This window comes from Epargyreus clarus, unplaced genomic scaffold, assembly GCF_041222505.1.
Source record: "Epargyreus clarus isolate Ecla_fem2 unplaced genomic scaffold, WU_Ecla_fem_2.2 ptg000013l, whole genome shotgun sequence".
In the NCBI taxonomy this organism is placed as follows: Eukaryota; Metazoa; Arthropoda; class Insecta; order Lepidoptera; family Hesperiidae; genus Epargyreus; species Epargyreus clarus.
This window is the reverse complement of record NW_027332221.1, coordinates 1858621-1877654: the sequence shown is the minus strand read 5'-3', so window position 1 is coordinate 1877654 and position 19034 is coordinate 1858621. Positions and strand designations below refer to the sequence as shown.

The 19034-nt window shown below is 44.9% G+C and overlaps 2 protein-coding genes across 2 annotated transcripts; one reads left to right on the top strand and one right to left on the bottom strand.

The window, feature by feature from the left end:
* Positions 1–4492: 4492 nt before the first annotated feature.
* LOC140746608 (uncharacterized) lies at positions 4493–10598 on the bottom strand. Its single transcript, XM_073078731.1, has 6 exons — positions 10311–10598; positions 8573–10267; positions 8138–8373; positions 7682–7922; positions 4903–6089; positions 4493–4571 (listed from the first exon to the last, which is right to left on the bottom strand). Exons 1-6 carry the CDS (start codon positions 10596–10598, stop codon positions 4493–4495), a joined length of 3726 nt encoding a protein of 1241 aa, XP_072934832.1.
* Positions 10599–16180: 5582 nt separating this feature from the next.
* Positions 16181–18217, top strand: LOC140746818 (uncharacterized). The gene has a single exon (XM_073078914.1). It carries the CDS (start codon positions 16352–16354, stop codon positions 18215–18217), a length of 1866 nt encoding a protein of 621 aa, XP_072935015.1. The 5' UTR covers positions 16181–16351.
* The last annotated feature ends 817 nt before the right edge of the window (positions 18218–19034 follow it).

The following is a 19034-nucleotide window of genomic DNA, read 5'->3' as shown; positions in this document are numbered from 1 at the left end:
AGAGTATGGTTAGCAAACTAACAGTGGGATGATGAAATTCCTGAAGAGATTAATAAAGAGTGGGTGAAGATAAAATCGGATATTATTCATTTAAGCAACTGTGAAATTCCAAGATGGATAGGATGTATGCAGAATGACGTCATAGAATTACATGGTTTTTGTGACGCGTCCCTAAAAGCCTATGCATGCGTTATATATGCACGAGTAGTAAAGAAAGATGAAGGGAAGGTGACTTTAGTAGCATCGAAAACCAGATTAGTTCCTTGTAACAAATCAATCTCCTTGCCAAGATTAGAAATATGTGGAGCGCATTTGTTATCAAAATTAATGAAAAAGATTTTGGAATGTTTAAAAAGTCGAGGTGTAGAATTATATTGTTGGACAGACTCTATGGTGGTCTTAGGTTGGTTGCAAGGCGACCCAGGTCGTTGGAAGACCTTTGTTGCTAACCGAGTCAGAAGCATAATAGAGATAATACAAGGCGATAAATGGCGTTACGTAAAGTCAAGCGATAACCCTGCCGATGCTGCCAGCAGGGGACTTTTAGCTTCTCAATTGGTAAACAACACTTTGTGGTGGCGAGGACCTGAGTGGTTGAAGGAATTTGAAGATAAAAATGAGAGCACTAGCTATTCTACAGAAGAGGAACTTAAGAAGAATCGGGTAAACGTAGTACAGAGAAGTGAAGATAGCATAATAAACTCTTTGTTAAACTCAAAAAGTTCATTAACAAAAATTACAAGAATTGTAGCATGGATATTACGCGCTATAAATACCCTAGGATTCAGTAGTACAAATAAACAAACAGCAAGTAAAAAGATGCCGCCATATATCACATTACAAGAATTAAAGCGGGCGAAATCACTTATCATAAAATATGTACAAAGGACAGAATATAGCGAAGACTTTGAATGTTTATTAAAGCATAATAAATTGCATAATAAAAGCAAACTATTAAAGTTGGGAGTATTTCTAGATAGCAATAAGGTATTACGTGTGGGAGGGCGATTGAACAACGCTCGTATCTGTACAGAGATGAAACACCCCATTGTAGTACCTTACAGCAGCAATTTTACAAATCTGTTAATACAGCAAGTTCATCAGCTTACTTACCATGGTGGCCCACGTTTGACTCAAGCAAATTTAAGACAGAGATATTGGATAGTATCGGGTAATAGATTAGTAAAGAAGGTGCTTAAAAATTGCGTAAAATGTAGAAAGCACGATCCAATAAAGCAAAGTCAATTAATGGGTAACTTACCAGATGAAAGAATTAACCCGTCCCTACCATTCTCTCATACCGGGGTTGATTACACTGGGTATGTGGAAGTGAAAGCCAATAAGGGACGAGGCATAAAAACAACAAAAGGATATATAGCATTATTTATCTGTATGGTCACCAAAGCGGTGCACCTGGAGCTGGTTTCGGACCTTAGCAGTTCAGCGTTTTTAGCAGCCCTTCGCAGGATGGTCGCAAGGCGAGGAGCGCCACAGCATTTATACAGCGATAATGGCACGAACTTCGTGGGAGCTAATAGGATGTTGAAAGAAGAATACCATGATTTAAAAAATACACTCGGAGAGGAGTTTTTTAATGAAATAGCAGAGTTAAATATCGAATGGCATTTTAATGCTCCATCTTGGCCCAGTGCTGGGGGATTATGGGAGCGAGCAGTACGAAGCGTAAAACATCATTTGAAGAGAGTGGTCGGAGAGCAGAAATTTACTTTTGAAGAGTACACCACACTTCTTGCTCAAATAGAAGCCTGTCTAAATTCACGACCTCTGTGTCCTTTAACGGAGAATCATGATGATTTAGATTTTTTGACACCAGCTCATTTTCTATCTGGGAGACCTGGAATGACAATTATAGAGACAGAGCATGATGCCCGGACTAGATGGCATATGACTTCTAAATTAGCATCTGATATTTGGAAGCGATTTAAAACAGAATATCTCACTCAACTATCGGTTCGGAGTAAATGGCATAAGGAGCGGGAAAATATGAAGATAGGAGACATGGTTACGATCCAAGAGGAGAACCTTCCGCCAGGAAGATGGTTACTGGGCAGAGTGATAGAACTACATCCTGGACGAGATGGCTTGGTTAGAGTGGTATCACTTAGAACAAAAAATGGTATTATAAAGCGACCTGTATTGAAGCTCTCAGTTTTACCTATCGCAAGCGCAAATACGGACAAACAAGTACAGAAAGAGGAAGTTATAGAAAAAAGCAGCAGTAGAAGAAGTCAAGCGAAACCTAATTTTATTTCAATGGTAATATATTCCTTTATATTATTCATGACACTGTTAAATGGATCACAAGCATCGTTAAAGATATTAAGAACATTTAAAGAAGATCAGGGGTTATATTTCGACAAAATTGGCAATATGAAAATAGCACGTGACGAGTGGAAGCTTGTCATATATTATAACATGTATCCCTATTGGGAAGGAATTGCCACCATTGAGAAACATATAAAGTATTTAAATAACTTATGTATATCTATATCTGAACAGTCACATTGTGACGTAGCCCTATCACAACTAAAACACAGCACATCAGAGTTAGAGTTCAATAACCGCATTCTGCTTGGTCAGCGTAATTTTACACGCGTACGACCGAGGCGCGGCCTTATCAATGGAGTGGGATACCTCGCGAACACATTGTTCGGGGTACTCGACGAGCATTTCGCAGAACAATACCAACGAGACATAAATGAGATAAGACGAAATGAGAACCATATGAGAGCGTTATGGAAAAACCAGACATCTATAATTGAAGGAGAGTATAATGTTCTAAAAAGAATGGAAGAAACGATCAGTAAACAGCACAAAATTGTAAATCAAAACTTAAATAATTTAGAACAAAACTTAAATTCGTTAAAAAAGGAAATTCAGAGCATAGAACTAATAGATGAATTTACAATGTCCATTATAATCGCCGGTAATCTGATTAGCAATTTGAGAAGCGTTCAAGATCAGCTGTTGGATCTGATAACAGACGTGCATTATGAGCGATACAATTTCCATCTCCTCTCACCACAACAATTACAACGTGAATTTAATATTATTTCCGGACAGTTAACTAAAGACTTGTCATTACCTATTGATAATATTTCTCAAGAAATGGCTAAAATGTATAAAATTTTAAAGGTTAAAGCACGAATGACAGCCGAGTACTTTATTTTTGAAATCTCAATTCCTCTCGTAGCTAGAGATACTTTTGAACTCCATAAAATAATAGCTGTACCACGTCAGAGCGGAACTAATATGTACAGTATTATTCCGATATCGGATTACATAGCAGTTAACCTTCAGAAGGATCTTTACATTCCAATGGGAGAAAATGATATGCAGCAGTGCATCTATCTTAGCTCATCTTATCAATGTAACTTACACACTACTTTCTACCATTTGAAGCCAGATAATAGACTATGTGTAAGAGATTCATCTTCTCATCACTGCCAAACAAAACTATCGATTTGTGTACACAAATGGTTGAAACTTCATGCATCTAATTCGTTTTTATTTTCCTGTTGCAATCGGTGTGTACTACGCATTATTTGTGATGATCATGTTACCGTCGAGCAGCTGACGGGCTCGGGTATCGTACACCTAAGTTCAGACTGTTTGATAAAAGAAACGGATTTTACAGCGTACTCTCAAAAGGAAGCGATCAGAAAGATCGCTATCGAACCGAACTTATATACACCACGGGTAGCTCCAATTAATAATCTCCTGAATATATCATTTAAGATAGATGGAAATGAAACATCCAGCGCCGATATTCATCGCAATTTAGAAAAACTTGGACAGCAAATAAATCAGTTAAAAAACGTAGAGCTTCCTCAAGACACCACAATGGACCATCATGATGTTCATCACTACGTGGTTAGCTACGTTTTACTGACAGCAGGTGTGGTGGTAGCAGTCGTGATCCTATGGAAGAGGTGCAGCCGGCGTCGCAGTGTAAAGCAGCTACCGGTAGCCGTGAGCTATCGGCCTTCACCCTCACCGAATATCAGTGTTATCAGTGTCGAGAGTGCGCGAAATCTAAACAACAGAGCTGACCGTCAGCTTAGTGATAAGTGTAGTGTGAAAGTGAAAAAGGACGCATCCACTTCACCCGTGCCGATAAGGGTGTATAGAGTGGCGGATGTAGTTTAAACATTTTTATATTTTTTATATTTCTTAAATTTTATATATACAACTTTTAAGTCAATTTACATATTTGAGCTTATTTCTACTAAAATTGTTTTAAATAATGTCTGTTATTAGCATTTCAATTGTTATCTTTTCATTTTTGTTGTCTCGGGAGCATGTTCGGTGCATCGCACCTACAATGCGAAATCAGCAAAACGTTGTCACGCGGCGGCGCGCCGCGCGGTTCAGTTCGCATCGTTCGCCCTTACCGTACATACCCCAATAATTATAATATTGTAATTTGTAACTATTTTCACGTCATTAAATATATTTTAGCATCTCAAATTTAGCTTCTTTTATTTGTGCTATCTACGGACTGCACAGTGCTGTCTCTATCGGACACGCCCTCGCAAGGTCGCGCGCACCTGTGGCGCGCGCGAAACGAATATAGAGGGGCTTTTTTGTAAGGAGGATTCACTCTCTGCGTTTGGACGCCAGACCGAGCAGCCCTGCCTGCTCGCGCTCTAGTGTCTTAAACCCAGGACTTTCTCTGGCCTCTCGGCCGGTTCTCGCCTACTCGATCTTATCGATAGCGGTCCGTGCTTTGGTTATTGCCAATTTATTGGGAATAAACAAAACTCACGTCCCGACGGCAGCAGCCTGCCCAAGGCCGCTGCCGTCCTCAGTAGCCGAGGCGCTAGGCATTCGAAGTGGGGACCGAAGTTCCACCGGCTATCCAGGACAAGCCCTAGATACCTTATCGACGGCCTCACGTCGATGCGAACTCCGGAGACGACGATATGGCAATCCCGGGGCGGCGCTTTCCGAGGGCCATGAAACATCACAGCCTCAGATTTTTCGAGCGCCACCCGCAAACCCAATCGCCGTATGCGGCCCACTACGAATGCCGTGCCGGCGGTGGCGCGGAGAGAAGCAACCCTGTGGTTCTGGCGACAAGCAGTCACCAGAGTGTCGTCCGCGTAACAAATAACGCCGACACCCAAAAGGAGAGCTCCTCTCAACACCCAGTCGTTGCCAATGTTCCACAAGAGGGGACCCAACACTGACCCTTGTGGAACTCCGCGCGACATTTCCCGCCGACACCACCGGTCTTGGCCGGGGTATTCCACCGCACGCCCAGACAAGTAGTCCCCGATGATCCGTTGTAGGTAAGGGGGCACTCCATGATAACGAAGCGCCTCCCTGATGCAACTCCAGGGGAGGGTGTTAAAAGCGTTGGCGATATCAAGTGACACCGCCAACACGACCTCACCCCGGGCGACCGCATCCTGCACTAAGGACTTTACCTTCTGCACCGCGTCTACGGTGGATCTTCCCCTGCGGAATCCGAACTGGTTCTCCGAAAGATCCGGACCGACCCCCTGGAGATGCCTGACGATTCGGGATGCCACAACTCTTTCAAAAAGCTTGGCATCCTCGTCAAACATCACGACGGGACGGTACGCGGATGGGGATTCCGCTGGACGTCCTGCTTTCCTGAGGAGTGGTATTCTGGACTGAGCCAGACAGGCGTCGAACAACCACCTCAGACGAGGGGCAAGAACTTCCATGGCCAAGACCACTACCCGACCGGGCACGCCGTCAGGACCAGGAGCAGTGTTCTTCGCGCAAAGCCGTAACACCGCTGCTCCCAGCTCTTCGGAGGTTACTGGCGGCACGAAATCCGGTCCGGGTGCCGCGGCAGTTGAAGGCATCATGGGAGGACACAAATGTTCCTCCGTCCGCGGAAACAAAGCCGTGACGACTCTGTCCAGAAGCTGAGGTCGGAGACTTTGCGTTAGTGGGGGTGCCCAGGGGCGAAGTTTAGACATCGCTATCCTATACGGCCTGCCCCACGGATCGCAATCCAACGCCCCCAACAACTCGTCCCAGGCCAGAGTCTTGGCTCTGCCGATCGCTGCCACCAACTGCCACTTCGCCTCCTTGAAAGAAGCATGCAGGAGTGCAATCCAACCCAACCCAACCAACCAACCAACCCAAGAAGGGTGACCGCAGTGACCCGGCTAATTACAGGCCTATTGCGATAACCTCCCTGCTCTCAAAGGTAATGGAGCGTGTGGTTAATACCCAGCTTCTGAGGTACCTCGAGGATCGCCAGCTGATCAGCGATCACCAATATGGTTTCCGCAAGGGCCGCTCAGCTGGTGATCTTCTGGTGTACCTCACACACCGGTGGGCGCAAGCCGTTGAGAGCAATGGTGAGGCGTTGGCGGTTAGCCTGGATATCGCAAAGGCCTTTGACCGGGTCTGGCATAGGGCCCTTCTCGCGAAGCTTCCATCTTACGGTCTTCCCGAGAGGTTGTGCACATGGACAGCCAGTTTTCTGTCTGAGCGGCAAATCAAAGTCGTAGTTGACGGGTGCTGCTCAGACACGAAGCTTGTTAACGCCGGCGTCCCTCAGGGCTCTGTCCTCTCTCCCACACTATTCATTCTGCATATCAATGACATGTTGCAAAAAACTGGCAGCATTCATTGCTTTGCGGATGATAGTACGGGAGATGCTGTGTACACAGGCCGTGCAAATACCTCTCGGACTCTCGTGGAGGAAAGTAGAAACCGACTTGTGTCTGAAATCGAGGACTCTCTGGAGCAAGTCTCGACATGGGGTCGACTTAACCTTGTTGAGTTCAATCCTACGAAGACACAAGTCTGCGCGTTTACCGCTAAAAAAACCCCATTCGTCATAGCGCCACGGTTCCAAGGAATTCCACTCACCATTAATAAAAGTATAGGGATCCTAGGAGTTGACATATCGTGTGATGTGCAGTACCGGGGTCATTTGGACGTTAAGGCGAAGTTGGCGTCAAGAAAGCTGGGCGTCTTGAACAGAGCGAAGCAGTACTTCACTGCGGGGCAACTGCTTCTGCTTTATAAGGCGCAAGTAAGACCCCACATGGAGTACTGCTCACATCTCTGGGCAGGGGCGCCCCAATACCAACTTAACCCACTTGACTCCGTGCAGAAACGCGCAATACGAATCGTCAACGATCCGAGGATCTCCGATCGGCTAGAACCTTTAAGTTTACGGAGGGACATAGGTTCCCTCTGCGTGTTCTACCGGCTTTATAATGGTGAGTGTTCCGAGGAACTATTTGACCTGGTGCCTACGTCACCATTCCTCCATCGCACCACTCGCCGAAGGATGAAGTTCCATCCACACCAACTGGACTCGTGGCGGTCCTCCACGGTTCGGTTTGCACGGACGTTCTTGCCACGGACGTGTAAGATGTGGAATGAGCTTCCTCCCGAGGTATTCCCGGAGCGCTATGACATGGGGCTCTTCAAAAAAGGTGCAAAAAGAGCTCTCCTTCAAAGCCGGCGATGCATTGGCGACTCCTCTGGTGTTGCAAATGTCCATAGGCGACGTTAACTACTTTCCATCAGGTAGCACGTCTGCTTTATCGTCAGGTTCAAATATAAAAAAAAAAAAAAAAAAAAAAAAAAAAATCTGCCCCGCGTCCCTTATCCGTCGACGCCTGTAATTCGTGTACTGGCGTCTGGCCACAATACAAGCCCTGCGCAGCTGCGCGAGCTCTGCAGACCACCAGTACACTTGGCACTTGGGAGGACGACGCCTGGAACGGGGCATAGACGCGTCACACACTTGTGTGAACGCCCCCCGAAACCATTCCGCCTCGTCCTCCACTACCACAGGATCAGCGGGCGACACCCAAGATTGCACAATTGCAGCCTCCTTCGCAAGGTCCCTATCGAGGTGCCTCAACCGGGGACCGGGGTGTGCTGGTCGGAGCATTCTGGGACGCGGAGAGATCAAACCAAATGTATCGGTGATCGCTCAGAGTCTCCGCATCGACCATGACTCCCCAGCCTCTTACACGGCGTGCGAGGGTGTTACTTGCGAACGTTACGTCCACAATGGACTCACCCTGAGGCCGCACGCACGTGCTTACATATCCCCGATTGAGAAGGGGTAGTCCTTGTCCGAGAACCCATTCCTCCAGTACTTCACCCCGTGCACTCGTGACGCGCGATCCCCAAGCCGTATTCCAGGCATTGAGATCGACCGCCCGGGCGAGGGTGGCTCTGTACGATCAGGGCACCCACCTGTTCGAGAAAAACCTCGAACTCGGCGAGCGATCTGTTGGGAGAGAAGTAGGCACCAATTACCACAACATCTCCCAATAGAGCAGCAACACATCCCGGGCCCTTTGCTACCTTTTCAAAGGGCGGGGAAGCTATCGCCTCCTGTCGTATGCCACTAAGCCGTCACGGTCCCCAACCCAATTCGTGTTGTCGGGCGGAACGAAATACGGCTCAGCAACCACAGCCACGTGAATCGACTACTCCTTAAGATGTTGGGTCAGGAGGCTCTGTGCTCCTGCGCAGTGGCCGATATTCGCCTGGAGAAATCGGAGGTTGTGGTCCATAATTAGGATTCCATAACCACAACTCTGTTCCCGGACCCTCCAGCTGAGCTGCCACTAGCCGACTGTGTTGAGGGTACAGTCGGTGGTTTACGCCCTTTAGACCGAGGGGCAGTACAAGAATTACCCCCCAATCTATGGTCGGCCGGCTTTTTGGCTGCCGCACACAATGTGCAGTGTGCCGCGGCGGCCTTGCAGTCTCGAGCTACGTGGCCCGATTTCCCGCAGCGATAACAATCACCGCTGCGATCCACCGTACCGCTGCACTGCTCCCGCACGTGCCCTATTACCAGACAGCGGTAGCAGCGCAGCGGTCTTGCCTCGAGCAGCGAGACCTTGGCCGACACCCATCCGACCAGCACTCGTCCGCCATCAGCCACCTTCCTGGCAGCGATTACCGGGCAGCTCAACCAGAGCGTGCCCAGACCGAAGTGGTCGCGGCGAATTTCGCCAGTCTTGACGGACGCTAGAGCACATCCACCAATCCTGGCAATTGCCGCCGCGACTTCTGCTGCGGAGACGGCGTCATCCAAACCGGACACACGTAACTCCGCGCACTTCACTGGTCTGGACACCACCGCGTCCTCACCCAGGGCAGCACGCAACTTGTCTGCCAACGTGTCCGCCTTTTCAGTGCTAGTAGCACCCGGAATTTCCAGGATTCTAGTTCCTGTAGCGGACACCTTGAACTTGACAGACTCAATGCCAAGACCCTGGAGATCGATCTTCTCCTTGGCCTCGGCAAGAGCTGCGGCGTAAGTAACACCCTTCTTCAGTGCTTCCGGCTGCAGCTTTATAGCTACAGCCGAAGAACGGGGAGGACGTGGTTTGCGCGTCCGCCTTCTACTTTCCTTAGCCTGCGGCTGCTGGGAGCCAGGTGCTGCACACCGAGCCCTTTGTGGCTGCGACGGCCCGGTGCCAGATGCCGCAACTTGAGCCATACTGGGTTGTGCGGGTTTGGACCTTCGCTTTGCCACTACACTCCATCCTTCGTCCATTGACGTAGGAGCCGGTGGCAAAGGCCGGGGCTCCTTTTGGGGCGGATTTGGTGCAGGCTTCTTGCCGTTAGTCTTCCCCTTTTTAACCTTCTGGGACTTCGGGGTTGGACCGGGGGCAGGCTCGTCCTGGGCCATTGGCGGCACCGAACTTTCGCGCGGTGCGGGGCGTTTGGCAATTTTCGCCTTATCAGCGGCCAGCGGCGGGCGGACGCGGGGTTCAGGCGGCAACCTCTGCTCCAGCGCCTCGAGTCGAGCGTTTACCATCGTGCCCACACGGAGCATGATGGTCCTCTCCAATTCAGCCTCGGAGGTCGATGCAACCCCAGTTGTCAGCGAATTTGTGGGGGTCCCTGAATTCGGATCCTCAACCACTCTCGTGCCACCTTGGCGTATTTCAGCCCGCAATTCGGCCATTTCGCGTCGAAGCTCCGCCAGCTCCTTTCGCAGCTGTTCATTGTCGGCTCTTTGTCGATCATTGGCCTGCCGCAAACGGGTCACCTCTTCTGATTCCGTGCGTCGCTGGAGCGCACCTACAGCCTCAGAGATGACGGCAGCAGCGTCCCTCAGAGCTTTCACCGAGGTCCCCTTGAGGTTCTTCGATGAGCTCGCGACCTTTGAAATAGCCTCTACCGAAGCCCGGACGCGGTCTTGAAGCTCCGTTGCCAGAGCCTCTTCTGTCGCATCGCCGGTCGCTAGCGACGTCCTCTTCTCTTGCGTCTGCTGGACCTTTTTCCGCGCCCTTTGCACCTACAAGACCAACTTTCTTGCCCGCAGTAGGCGGTCTACCCCTGCCACGGCGAGCTGCGGAAATTTTCGGCGCCTTTGCTGGCTCCGAATTAACAGCACTGTCCTCATCGGACGTCTGTGATGCGGCGACTCGGTTACGTTTCCGTAACCAGAACCGGCCTCCATTGTCTGAGCCTTCATGGCTCATAGCTGAGCTGGAGCGAGGCTCGACAGCTTCCTCTCGGTCTCCGCCTTTCTCAGGCACCACCTCAACACCGCCCATCACAGGCACATCGTCTAAAATAAAATTTAACTTCTCCATTTTTGTTCCCACGAGTATGGGGGAAATAAAAAGTCAACCAAAGGAGAGCCCCCTGTCCTTTGGCAACTCTAATACTGTGCGGGGTCGAGAAGTCCCGCACGGCCGTTAGCGGGCAGACTTATCCCAGTCTACCACCTCTCAGCTGTTGTGAGAGGCGGCCGCACGCCACGTACCCCAGCGTCCGGCCTTTGGGGTTTTTTAAAGAGGTTTTCTCCTCGCGGTCCGGGCGGTTGAGCCAAGACCCCCGCTCCATCAAAGCCGCGAGACGTGACCACGATACTTTAATGGGCTGCGGTTTTGGTGACGGTGACAAATGAATGCCTACGCAACGGCAGTGTAAGTGCACGTCACGCCCGTCACCCTTGACCCGGGCAAATACCCCGACAGCCAACGAGATGCCACTGCCGCCCGATACGGGACAGACGCAGCGCATCACAACCACCACTAGTGGTACCTCTGCCGCCCGGTACGGGACAGACGCAAAGAACCATAACTACCTAAAGAGATAGCGCTGCCGCCCGATCCGGGACAGACGCAGCGTACCGTCGAGATATTACCGCCGCCCGATACGGGCCACACGCAGTGTATCTCAATCGCCACTGGAGCACTTTAGCTTCACCCGCTGCTGGATTGCAACGGGCTACTGAGCCCCCTCACCACGACAAGGCGCACTCCAACTTGGGGGGGGGGGGGGGGCTTGAACTCAACCTAGCTTAACCACACTCTTATTAAATAAATGTATTAATCAAATATTAAGAGGCAATCACGAAACATGCAGAGTATTGCTACTCTTAAGGACTAAGATGAAACGCCTCAAAAACAATCATCACAACCAATTCTGCCTTATTATAGTGTTAATTGCCGATGTGTTGTTGATTTAAGCGAGTGGTAACTGGTTTTAATTTAGTGCTGCCCGTGGATTTTTTTAGTCAATTCTATGTAAATCAAGTGCCGAAAAATTGAATAAAATTACGTAGCTCTGGACTAAGATGAAACGCTTCAACTCAACATAGCTTAACCACACTCTTATTAATAAATGTATTAATCAAATATGAAGAGGCAATCACGAAACATGCGGAGTGTTGTTACACTTGAGGACTATGAAACGCCTCAAAAACAATCATCACAACCAATTCTTATTACACAGTGTTAATTGCCGATATGTTTCAGTTTTAAGCGAGTGGTTTCAATTTAGTAGATCACAAGTAGTGTAGGGGTTGATTACAGATGTCCATGAGTGGGAGTAGTCACTTACTGAGTTTCTACACTCACAGTCCCACAGGATTCTCTGTATGGGTACCATCAACACAAACATAGACGAATACATAAACACCCAGACTCAGACAAAAATCTAAATTCAGTTTGGCGGGGAATCAAACCCGGAACCCTTTGTGAGACCGGTACGGTGACCGCTCCGCCACGCGGGTCGTCAGTCACACTGCAGAGTCTTTTACGATACACTTACATTACAAAAGAAATTATAAACCCTTATTAAATCAACTACACTCGCGGGCAAACGAATCGACTCACAGTCCAAACGCGCACTCAAAGCCGCTGCATTTGAAAACGCAGATGTATTTTAGTTACAAAATTATTTTTTCTTAAAGCTTAAAAACCTAGCTTTCGAATGACATCATTACCATAAAACTCAGTACAATACTTTTTTTTTTAAATTGGTGCTGAATTGAAGTAGTGGGAATTGTGCTCGTTGTGATACCCACTATTTGCGGACTGTAATTCAGTATACAAGGCCATTGTGTTGTCATAAAGTTATCAGTCGCTTATCAGATGTTGACCTGTACACATCTCCACTACCTGTGCTCATTATTTCGACGACATCATGGATACAACACCGGAAGACAGCGCTCAAGTTGTTGCGTTGTTGCAACAGGGCCTTAGCCAGCGTGCAGTAGCTCAACAGTTTCGTATGTCGCAATCTGCTGTTTCAAGAGTTTACAGACGCTTTCAAGAGACTGGCGGCTTTTTTCGGAGACCAAGAACCAGCGATAATCGTTGCATTTCCGCCGTTTACGATGGATTAATTGTATCGACATCATTTTGAAATCGCCATTCGAACGGCGTTGATGTGGAACAAGAGCTCTGGAAAGTACGCGGAGTAGCTGTCAGTGAGTGAACAGTAAGAAGACACCTGAGAGAAGCCAACCTCCCTCCAAAATGGGCTGCCAAAGACCGCAAATTGGCCACAAGACACCAGCAAGATCGACTTCAATTTGCTCGGTAGCGTCTCGTCCTGTCCACTGACGAATGCAGAATGTGTTTGCATGACAATGACAGGATAGATCAGGTCTACAAGCGTCTAGGCGAATGGTTTGCGCAGTGCTGTTTCAATGAAACAGTTTTACTAAGGGGGCGTTTCTTGTATGATGTAGTCCGGGATTTCTTTTGACGAAAAAACGTAGCTCGTTTTCGTGCCTGCAGGAGACCGAGGAGGAGGACTGACTGCTGACCTATACATCATAGATGTTCTCTCAGATCATGTCGTTCCGTATGCCAGGTTCATTGGGTATAACTTTATGTTAATGCATGATAATGCCCGGTGTCAAACTGTACGTGTTACTAGGGAATTACTCAAAGAATTCGGTATACCGACGGTGGACTGGCCTGCGCTCAGCCCAGACATGAATCCGATTGAGCATTTGTGGGATGTATTGTAACGAAACGTTCGGACCAGAAATCCGTCTCCTTCAAACGTTCGCGAGCTCCAAAGCGCATTATTAGAGGAGTGGGAGGCTAAGCCCCAAGCCACTATAAAAAAAAATGGTCTGTTCGATGGCAAATCAAATGCAATCAGTTATTAGGGCAAGGGGAGGTAATACCCGATATTAATTACACCAACTCAACAATTTTAAAATGTTCGTAATGTCCTTTATTTCACTTCAATCACATTAATCCCTTTGGTAAAATTTCCTTTTAACCTGCACTTTGGCAAAGATTGTTTTTTAAAAAATAACTACCGTACAGATTTCCATGAAAAAGATGTTATTGGAAAGCTAGGCTTTTTAAGATTTAAGAAAAAAAAATTTGTAACAAATTACATCTGGGGTTTTTAAATGCAGCGGCTCTGAATGCGCGCTTGGAGAGTGAGTCGATTCGCTTGCAGCCGAGTGTAGTAAGACGATCAATTAGTAAGAAGATACTTTATGACAGTGACGTCAATGTTATGACAGCTTCTCTAGAACTAAAGGTCACGCCATTGTCACTAAAACAATACACGGAGAAAACATCCATTCTTCGAAGCGAAGGTTTACGTGGGATTTTCTTATCAGCTATTGTAATATTATCAAACGTCTAGACAGGATGGACACCGAAACATTGTATTAGTAAATTATTGAGTGACCCTGAAAGCTTTTAAGATACAATATTGTAAGGGTATGTTTTCATAACAATACTTTTTAGTTAATTTATGTTAATAAGAGTCTACTTTATTGCTGGTGAGAAGCAATGTAGCGGGAAACTATATAAAAAGAAAGAAGGATATTATGTTTTTAAAAAAATAAGATGTTATGGAATGAATTGTCAGAGAAAATAAATAAAAGAGTTGTAATTGAATCTTTTTAACCGACTTCAAAAAGGAGGAGGTTATCAATTCGGCCGGTATCTTTTTTTTTTTTATGTATGTACAGCAATTACTCCGCCGTTACTGGACCGATTTTAATAATCCTTTTTTTATTGTGTAGAGACGAGCTGCAAGTTGGTCCCATTTAAATATGGTTAGGATCCATCGATTGCTTCTGGAGAAAAATTGGGGAACTCCTCCACCTATGTAAATTCGCCGTTTATGAACCTATTTTAATGCCTTTCATTTCGTGTGTGGACAATTGCTACAAGTTGGTCCCATTTAAATATGATGAGGATCAGAGTGGGTTCTGGAGACAAAATATGTAACTCCTCAATCGATTGGTATAATTAAGTTTTGTTTGAAGATATTTGGTGTAGGTTCTAATGAAATTGCAAAACCAGTTTATCATTGACTATTTAAGGGTCTGATAATGTGGCTCGGAGTCAAAATATGTAACTTCTCAACCGATGGGAATAATTGAGTTGTGTTTGAAGATATTTGGTGTACGTTCTAATGAAATTACAAAGCCAGTTCATCATTGACTATTTAAGTGTCTGATAATGTGGCTCGGAGTCTAAATATGTAACTCCTCAACCGATGGGAATAATTGAGTTGTGTTTGAAGATATTTGGTGTAGGTTCTAATGAAATTACAAAGCCAGTTCATCATTGACTATTTAAGGGTCTGATAATGTGGCTCGGAGACAAAATATGTAACTTCTCAACCGATGAGAATAATTGAGTTGTGTTTGAAGATATTTGGTGTAGGTTCTAATGAAATTGCGAAGCCAGTTCATCATTGACTATTTGAGGGTCTGATAATGTGGCTCGGAGTCAAAATATGTAACTCCTCAACCGATGGGAATAATTGAGTTGTGTTTGAAGATATTTGGTGTAGGTTCTAATGAAATTGCAAAGCCAGTTCATCATTGACTTTTTTTTTTATAATATAAGAGTAGCAGACGAGCATGCAGTCCACCTGATGGTAAGTGGCTACTGCCGCCCATGGACATCTGTAATCAACCCCAGATAGGATTAGATATTCCCACCTGAGGTCGGCCACAGATGCGCCGCTACCCCTGGGAACTAAGCTGGAAAGCCTCAGAAAAGTCTGTCTCCCTTACCACACCCTTCAAACCGGAACACAGTAGCGTGTTATAGTGATGTGACAGTGCGTATGTGTGTAGTGCAGACAAGAAGAACACTCTCGGACTCGCTCTCGGACTAGCAATACATATTTTAAATTGTGTCAAGTAGTAATAAATACCACATATATCTACATATCGTCTTTATATCTACGTCGAAGGACCTCAAAAATCTATACTATCTATATAACAACCATAACTGGCGCAGTCGAAACGGATTGTTGTCGTTGGAAACCGAGCTTTTCGAAAATCAAGAGACCGGATTTTTCACGTCAGTTACAACCTAGTTCCTGTGGCTTTTGACGAAGACTTTGGCGAATAAGTTTCAATCATGAAGCTATGGACCTGGACCCTCATCCAATCGTAAGTCCAGATCTATTGATATTGTGGTATTAATATTGTAGAAGTATTATTGGGAACTTCAGAAAATATTTTATTATTTTGTGTGTGTTTAAGTATAATTATAAAAGAGAAGTAGAGTCGGAGTCAATTTCTTAATATTGAAATTTATAAAAAAATATTGTGTATTGCATTTTATAACAAAAATTGTATAAAAAGTATCTGTGTTTAAAGATTAGGGGAAGGGCGGGTAATTGGAGTCAGCGGGCAATCGGAATCACACGCATACCTACGAAACTACGCACCCGAAACCTAGGAACATGCCTATAACACCCCCCTCTACACCCGCCGGCCCCGTCGCGAACGCCTCCCGCCAGTTACCGCTGCCCATCGCTGAGAGATAGTAGTGTGTTGTTTTCGCGCGTTGTCAATGTAATATTACGTAAAAATATTATTAGAGGTGAGTGTCGTTTTTTTATGTTTACCAAATTTTGTATATTGTAGAAAGGTAGTCTGTATGTTTAAAATTGTGATAAGCGTCTTATATTACGATTCAAACTTAGGTTTTTTTTATATTGTTATTATTTTGTTGGCAGTATAGTAGCGGCTAATGAGAGTCAAGTGACCCCCATTGTCCGCAGGTGATTACCATTACCCGCAAAAGACTAATGTTAATATTTTTGTTTCTAGATGCCGAAAGTACGAGTAAGGACAACCGAAAAAGCCAACTGGTCATCCGAGGTTCTCCAAAGAGCCATACTTCTTATTGAACAAGAAGGTTATTCTATAAGAAAAGCTAGTAAATCTACTGGTATCCCATTTTCGAGCTTACAAAAAAGATACAAAAAGAAGACTATCCTAGAACCACGTCTCGGAAGATGTACAGTATTTACGCCTGAAGTAGAAGAAAAATTAGCTGATGTTATAAAAAAGATGGCTAATATATTTTATGGTTGTACCGCAACTCAAATAAGGAAAGTGGCATATGATTATGCGGAAAGTATGAATTTAAAGCATAACTTTAATAAAGTTACAAAAATGGCTGGTCGAGATTGGTTGACAGCGTTTATGGCAAGAAATAATATATCTGTGAGGAAACCAGAGGCAACCAGTATAAATCGAATAACAGCGTTCAATAAAGAGGAGGTGCAGTTATTTTTTAAGCTGTTGGAGGAAATTATGGAGAAACACAAATTTCTTCCCAAAAATATATATAATTGCGACGAAACCGGAATGACAACAGTACAGACTCCAGGGAAAATACTAGCAACAAAAGGACAGAAGAGAGTGGGGTCCATCACCAGTTGGGAGAGAGGCAAAAATATAACTTTGATATTTGCAATGAGCGCTGCAGGTGGCTTCATCCCACCTATGTTTATTTATCCTCGCAAGAGAATGACTCCTCTACTTGAGAAGGATGGTCCATCAGGAGCACTTTATAAATGCTCCGACAATGGTTGGATAAACGAAAGTCTCTTTCTTGAGTGGCTCACACATTTTAAAAATCATGCTAAACCTTCTATGGACGAACCTGTTCTCTTGATTTTAGACAATCATGCTAGTCATTCTTCCCTATCTATCTACGAATTTTGCAAAAGCAACTATATTCATATGTTATCCTTGCCACCACACACATCCCACAGAATGCAGCCTTTGGACGTGTCATTCTTTGGACCTCTTAAAACCGCATACAAAAAGGAATGTGATTTGCACATCAAAAGTCATCGCCTCGAACACATATCTCCTTATGATGTAGCTTCATTGGTGAGGAAATCATATATTACCGTTGCCTCTATTAACAAAGCAGAGTCGGGATTTAGGGCAACAGGTATTTTTCCAATAAATCCCCAAGTATTTTGTGAAGAAGATTTTATGGCTGCTGAGATTCTCCAATCTGACTCTATAGTCGTTTGCAATGAGTCTATTACGATTTCTACTTGTGACATAGAACAAGATTCAAATGTCATTCTGAGCACATCAAAACAATTAGATTTATCAGCTGTAAGTGAATCAGCGCAAGTAGTTATCTCTTCCCCAACATCACAAGACAAAAAGTCGTCTGATCCTACGTCAAATGTTCAACTTTCCGATTTTATAAAATTACCAGAGAAAACAACTGTGGCTAAAGAGAAACAGCGCCGAAAGAAGCAGCATGCTATTGTATTAACCTCAACTCCACTGAAGAAAGATTTGATAGAAAAGGAAAATAAAAAGATAAAAAAAATACAGAAAGAGCAAGAGAAAGAAAAAAAGAAATGGAAAGGTAAGGGTCAGGGGAAGAAGACTGAAGTGCAGAAGGGTGATGGTCCCCAAAGGGCAAAGAGACAGGTTCTTCAAGATTCAAACGATACATCAGTCTCAGACACTAACACTAACGACTTGTGCCAGGATGACGAAAATGATGATGCAGAAGACGCAGGAAATAGATGCTTGATATGCAGTGAATTTGGACGAAACAATGAGATGTGGTACCGCTGTACCACATGTGGATTGTGGGCACACACAGAATGCACTGGATGGGATTCTGCCGAAGGGTACATCTGCGATATGTGTTAGTTTTACTTGATCTTCATTTCCCAGGCTGACCATCATTGCCCCGAAGTAAGTGCAATGGGAGTCAAACCTATTTTTTTTTAATCTTAATTTTTTCCCAAAGTTTATGTACCAAATGATTAAAACTGATCTCAATTGTTAGACAAATAAGTGTTTTTTGTTATAAAACATAAGCAATAAATATTTGATATTGAAATAAGCTTTTATTTGAAAACTTGCTTAAGTGACTCCCATTACCCTTTTCTACCCTATTCTTGCAAAATGGCGCAACCTAGCCAAGCAAAGGAGTGTAATCTAAGTTCTATAAAAACTGCTCTTTTAATTATACCAAAATATGATGGAAATCCAAATAGGTTAAGTCGATTTATCGAATCTTGTGAAAGCATATTAACTCAATTTTATAATGCACAGGATGCTAATTGTTTTAACAACACTATATTATTACATAGTATTTTAAATCAATTGGAAGGAAAAGCTGAGGAAATTGTTAATATTAATGGTGTTTCATCATGGGCAGATATGAAACAAATATTATTAAAAAACTTTGGTGATCAACGCGATGAAAATTGTCTAACTAGGGACTTGGTAAACATGAAACAAGAACAGGAGTCACCTCAGGATTTTTATAATCGATGCATGCACATACTAAATACAATTATTAATTATGTAAGCCTGCATGAAACTGACGAGGGAAAAATAAAATGCAAAAGATCGTTCTTTCAGTCTCAAACTTTAAAAAACATTCTTAGCCGGATTAAAAGAACCTTTAGGAGCATCAATTAGGGCAATGCGACCGGAAGATATGCCTACAGCTCTTAAT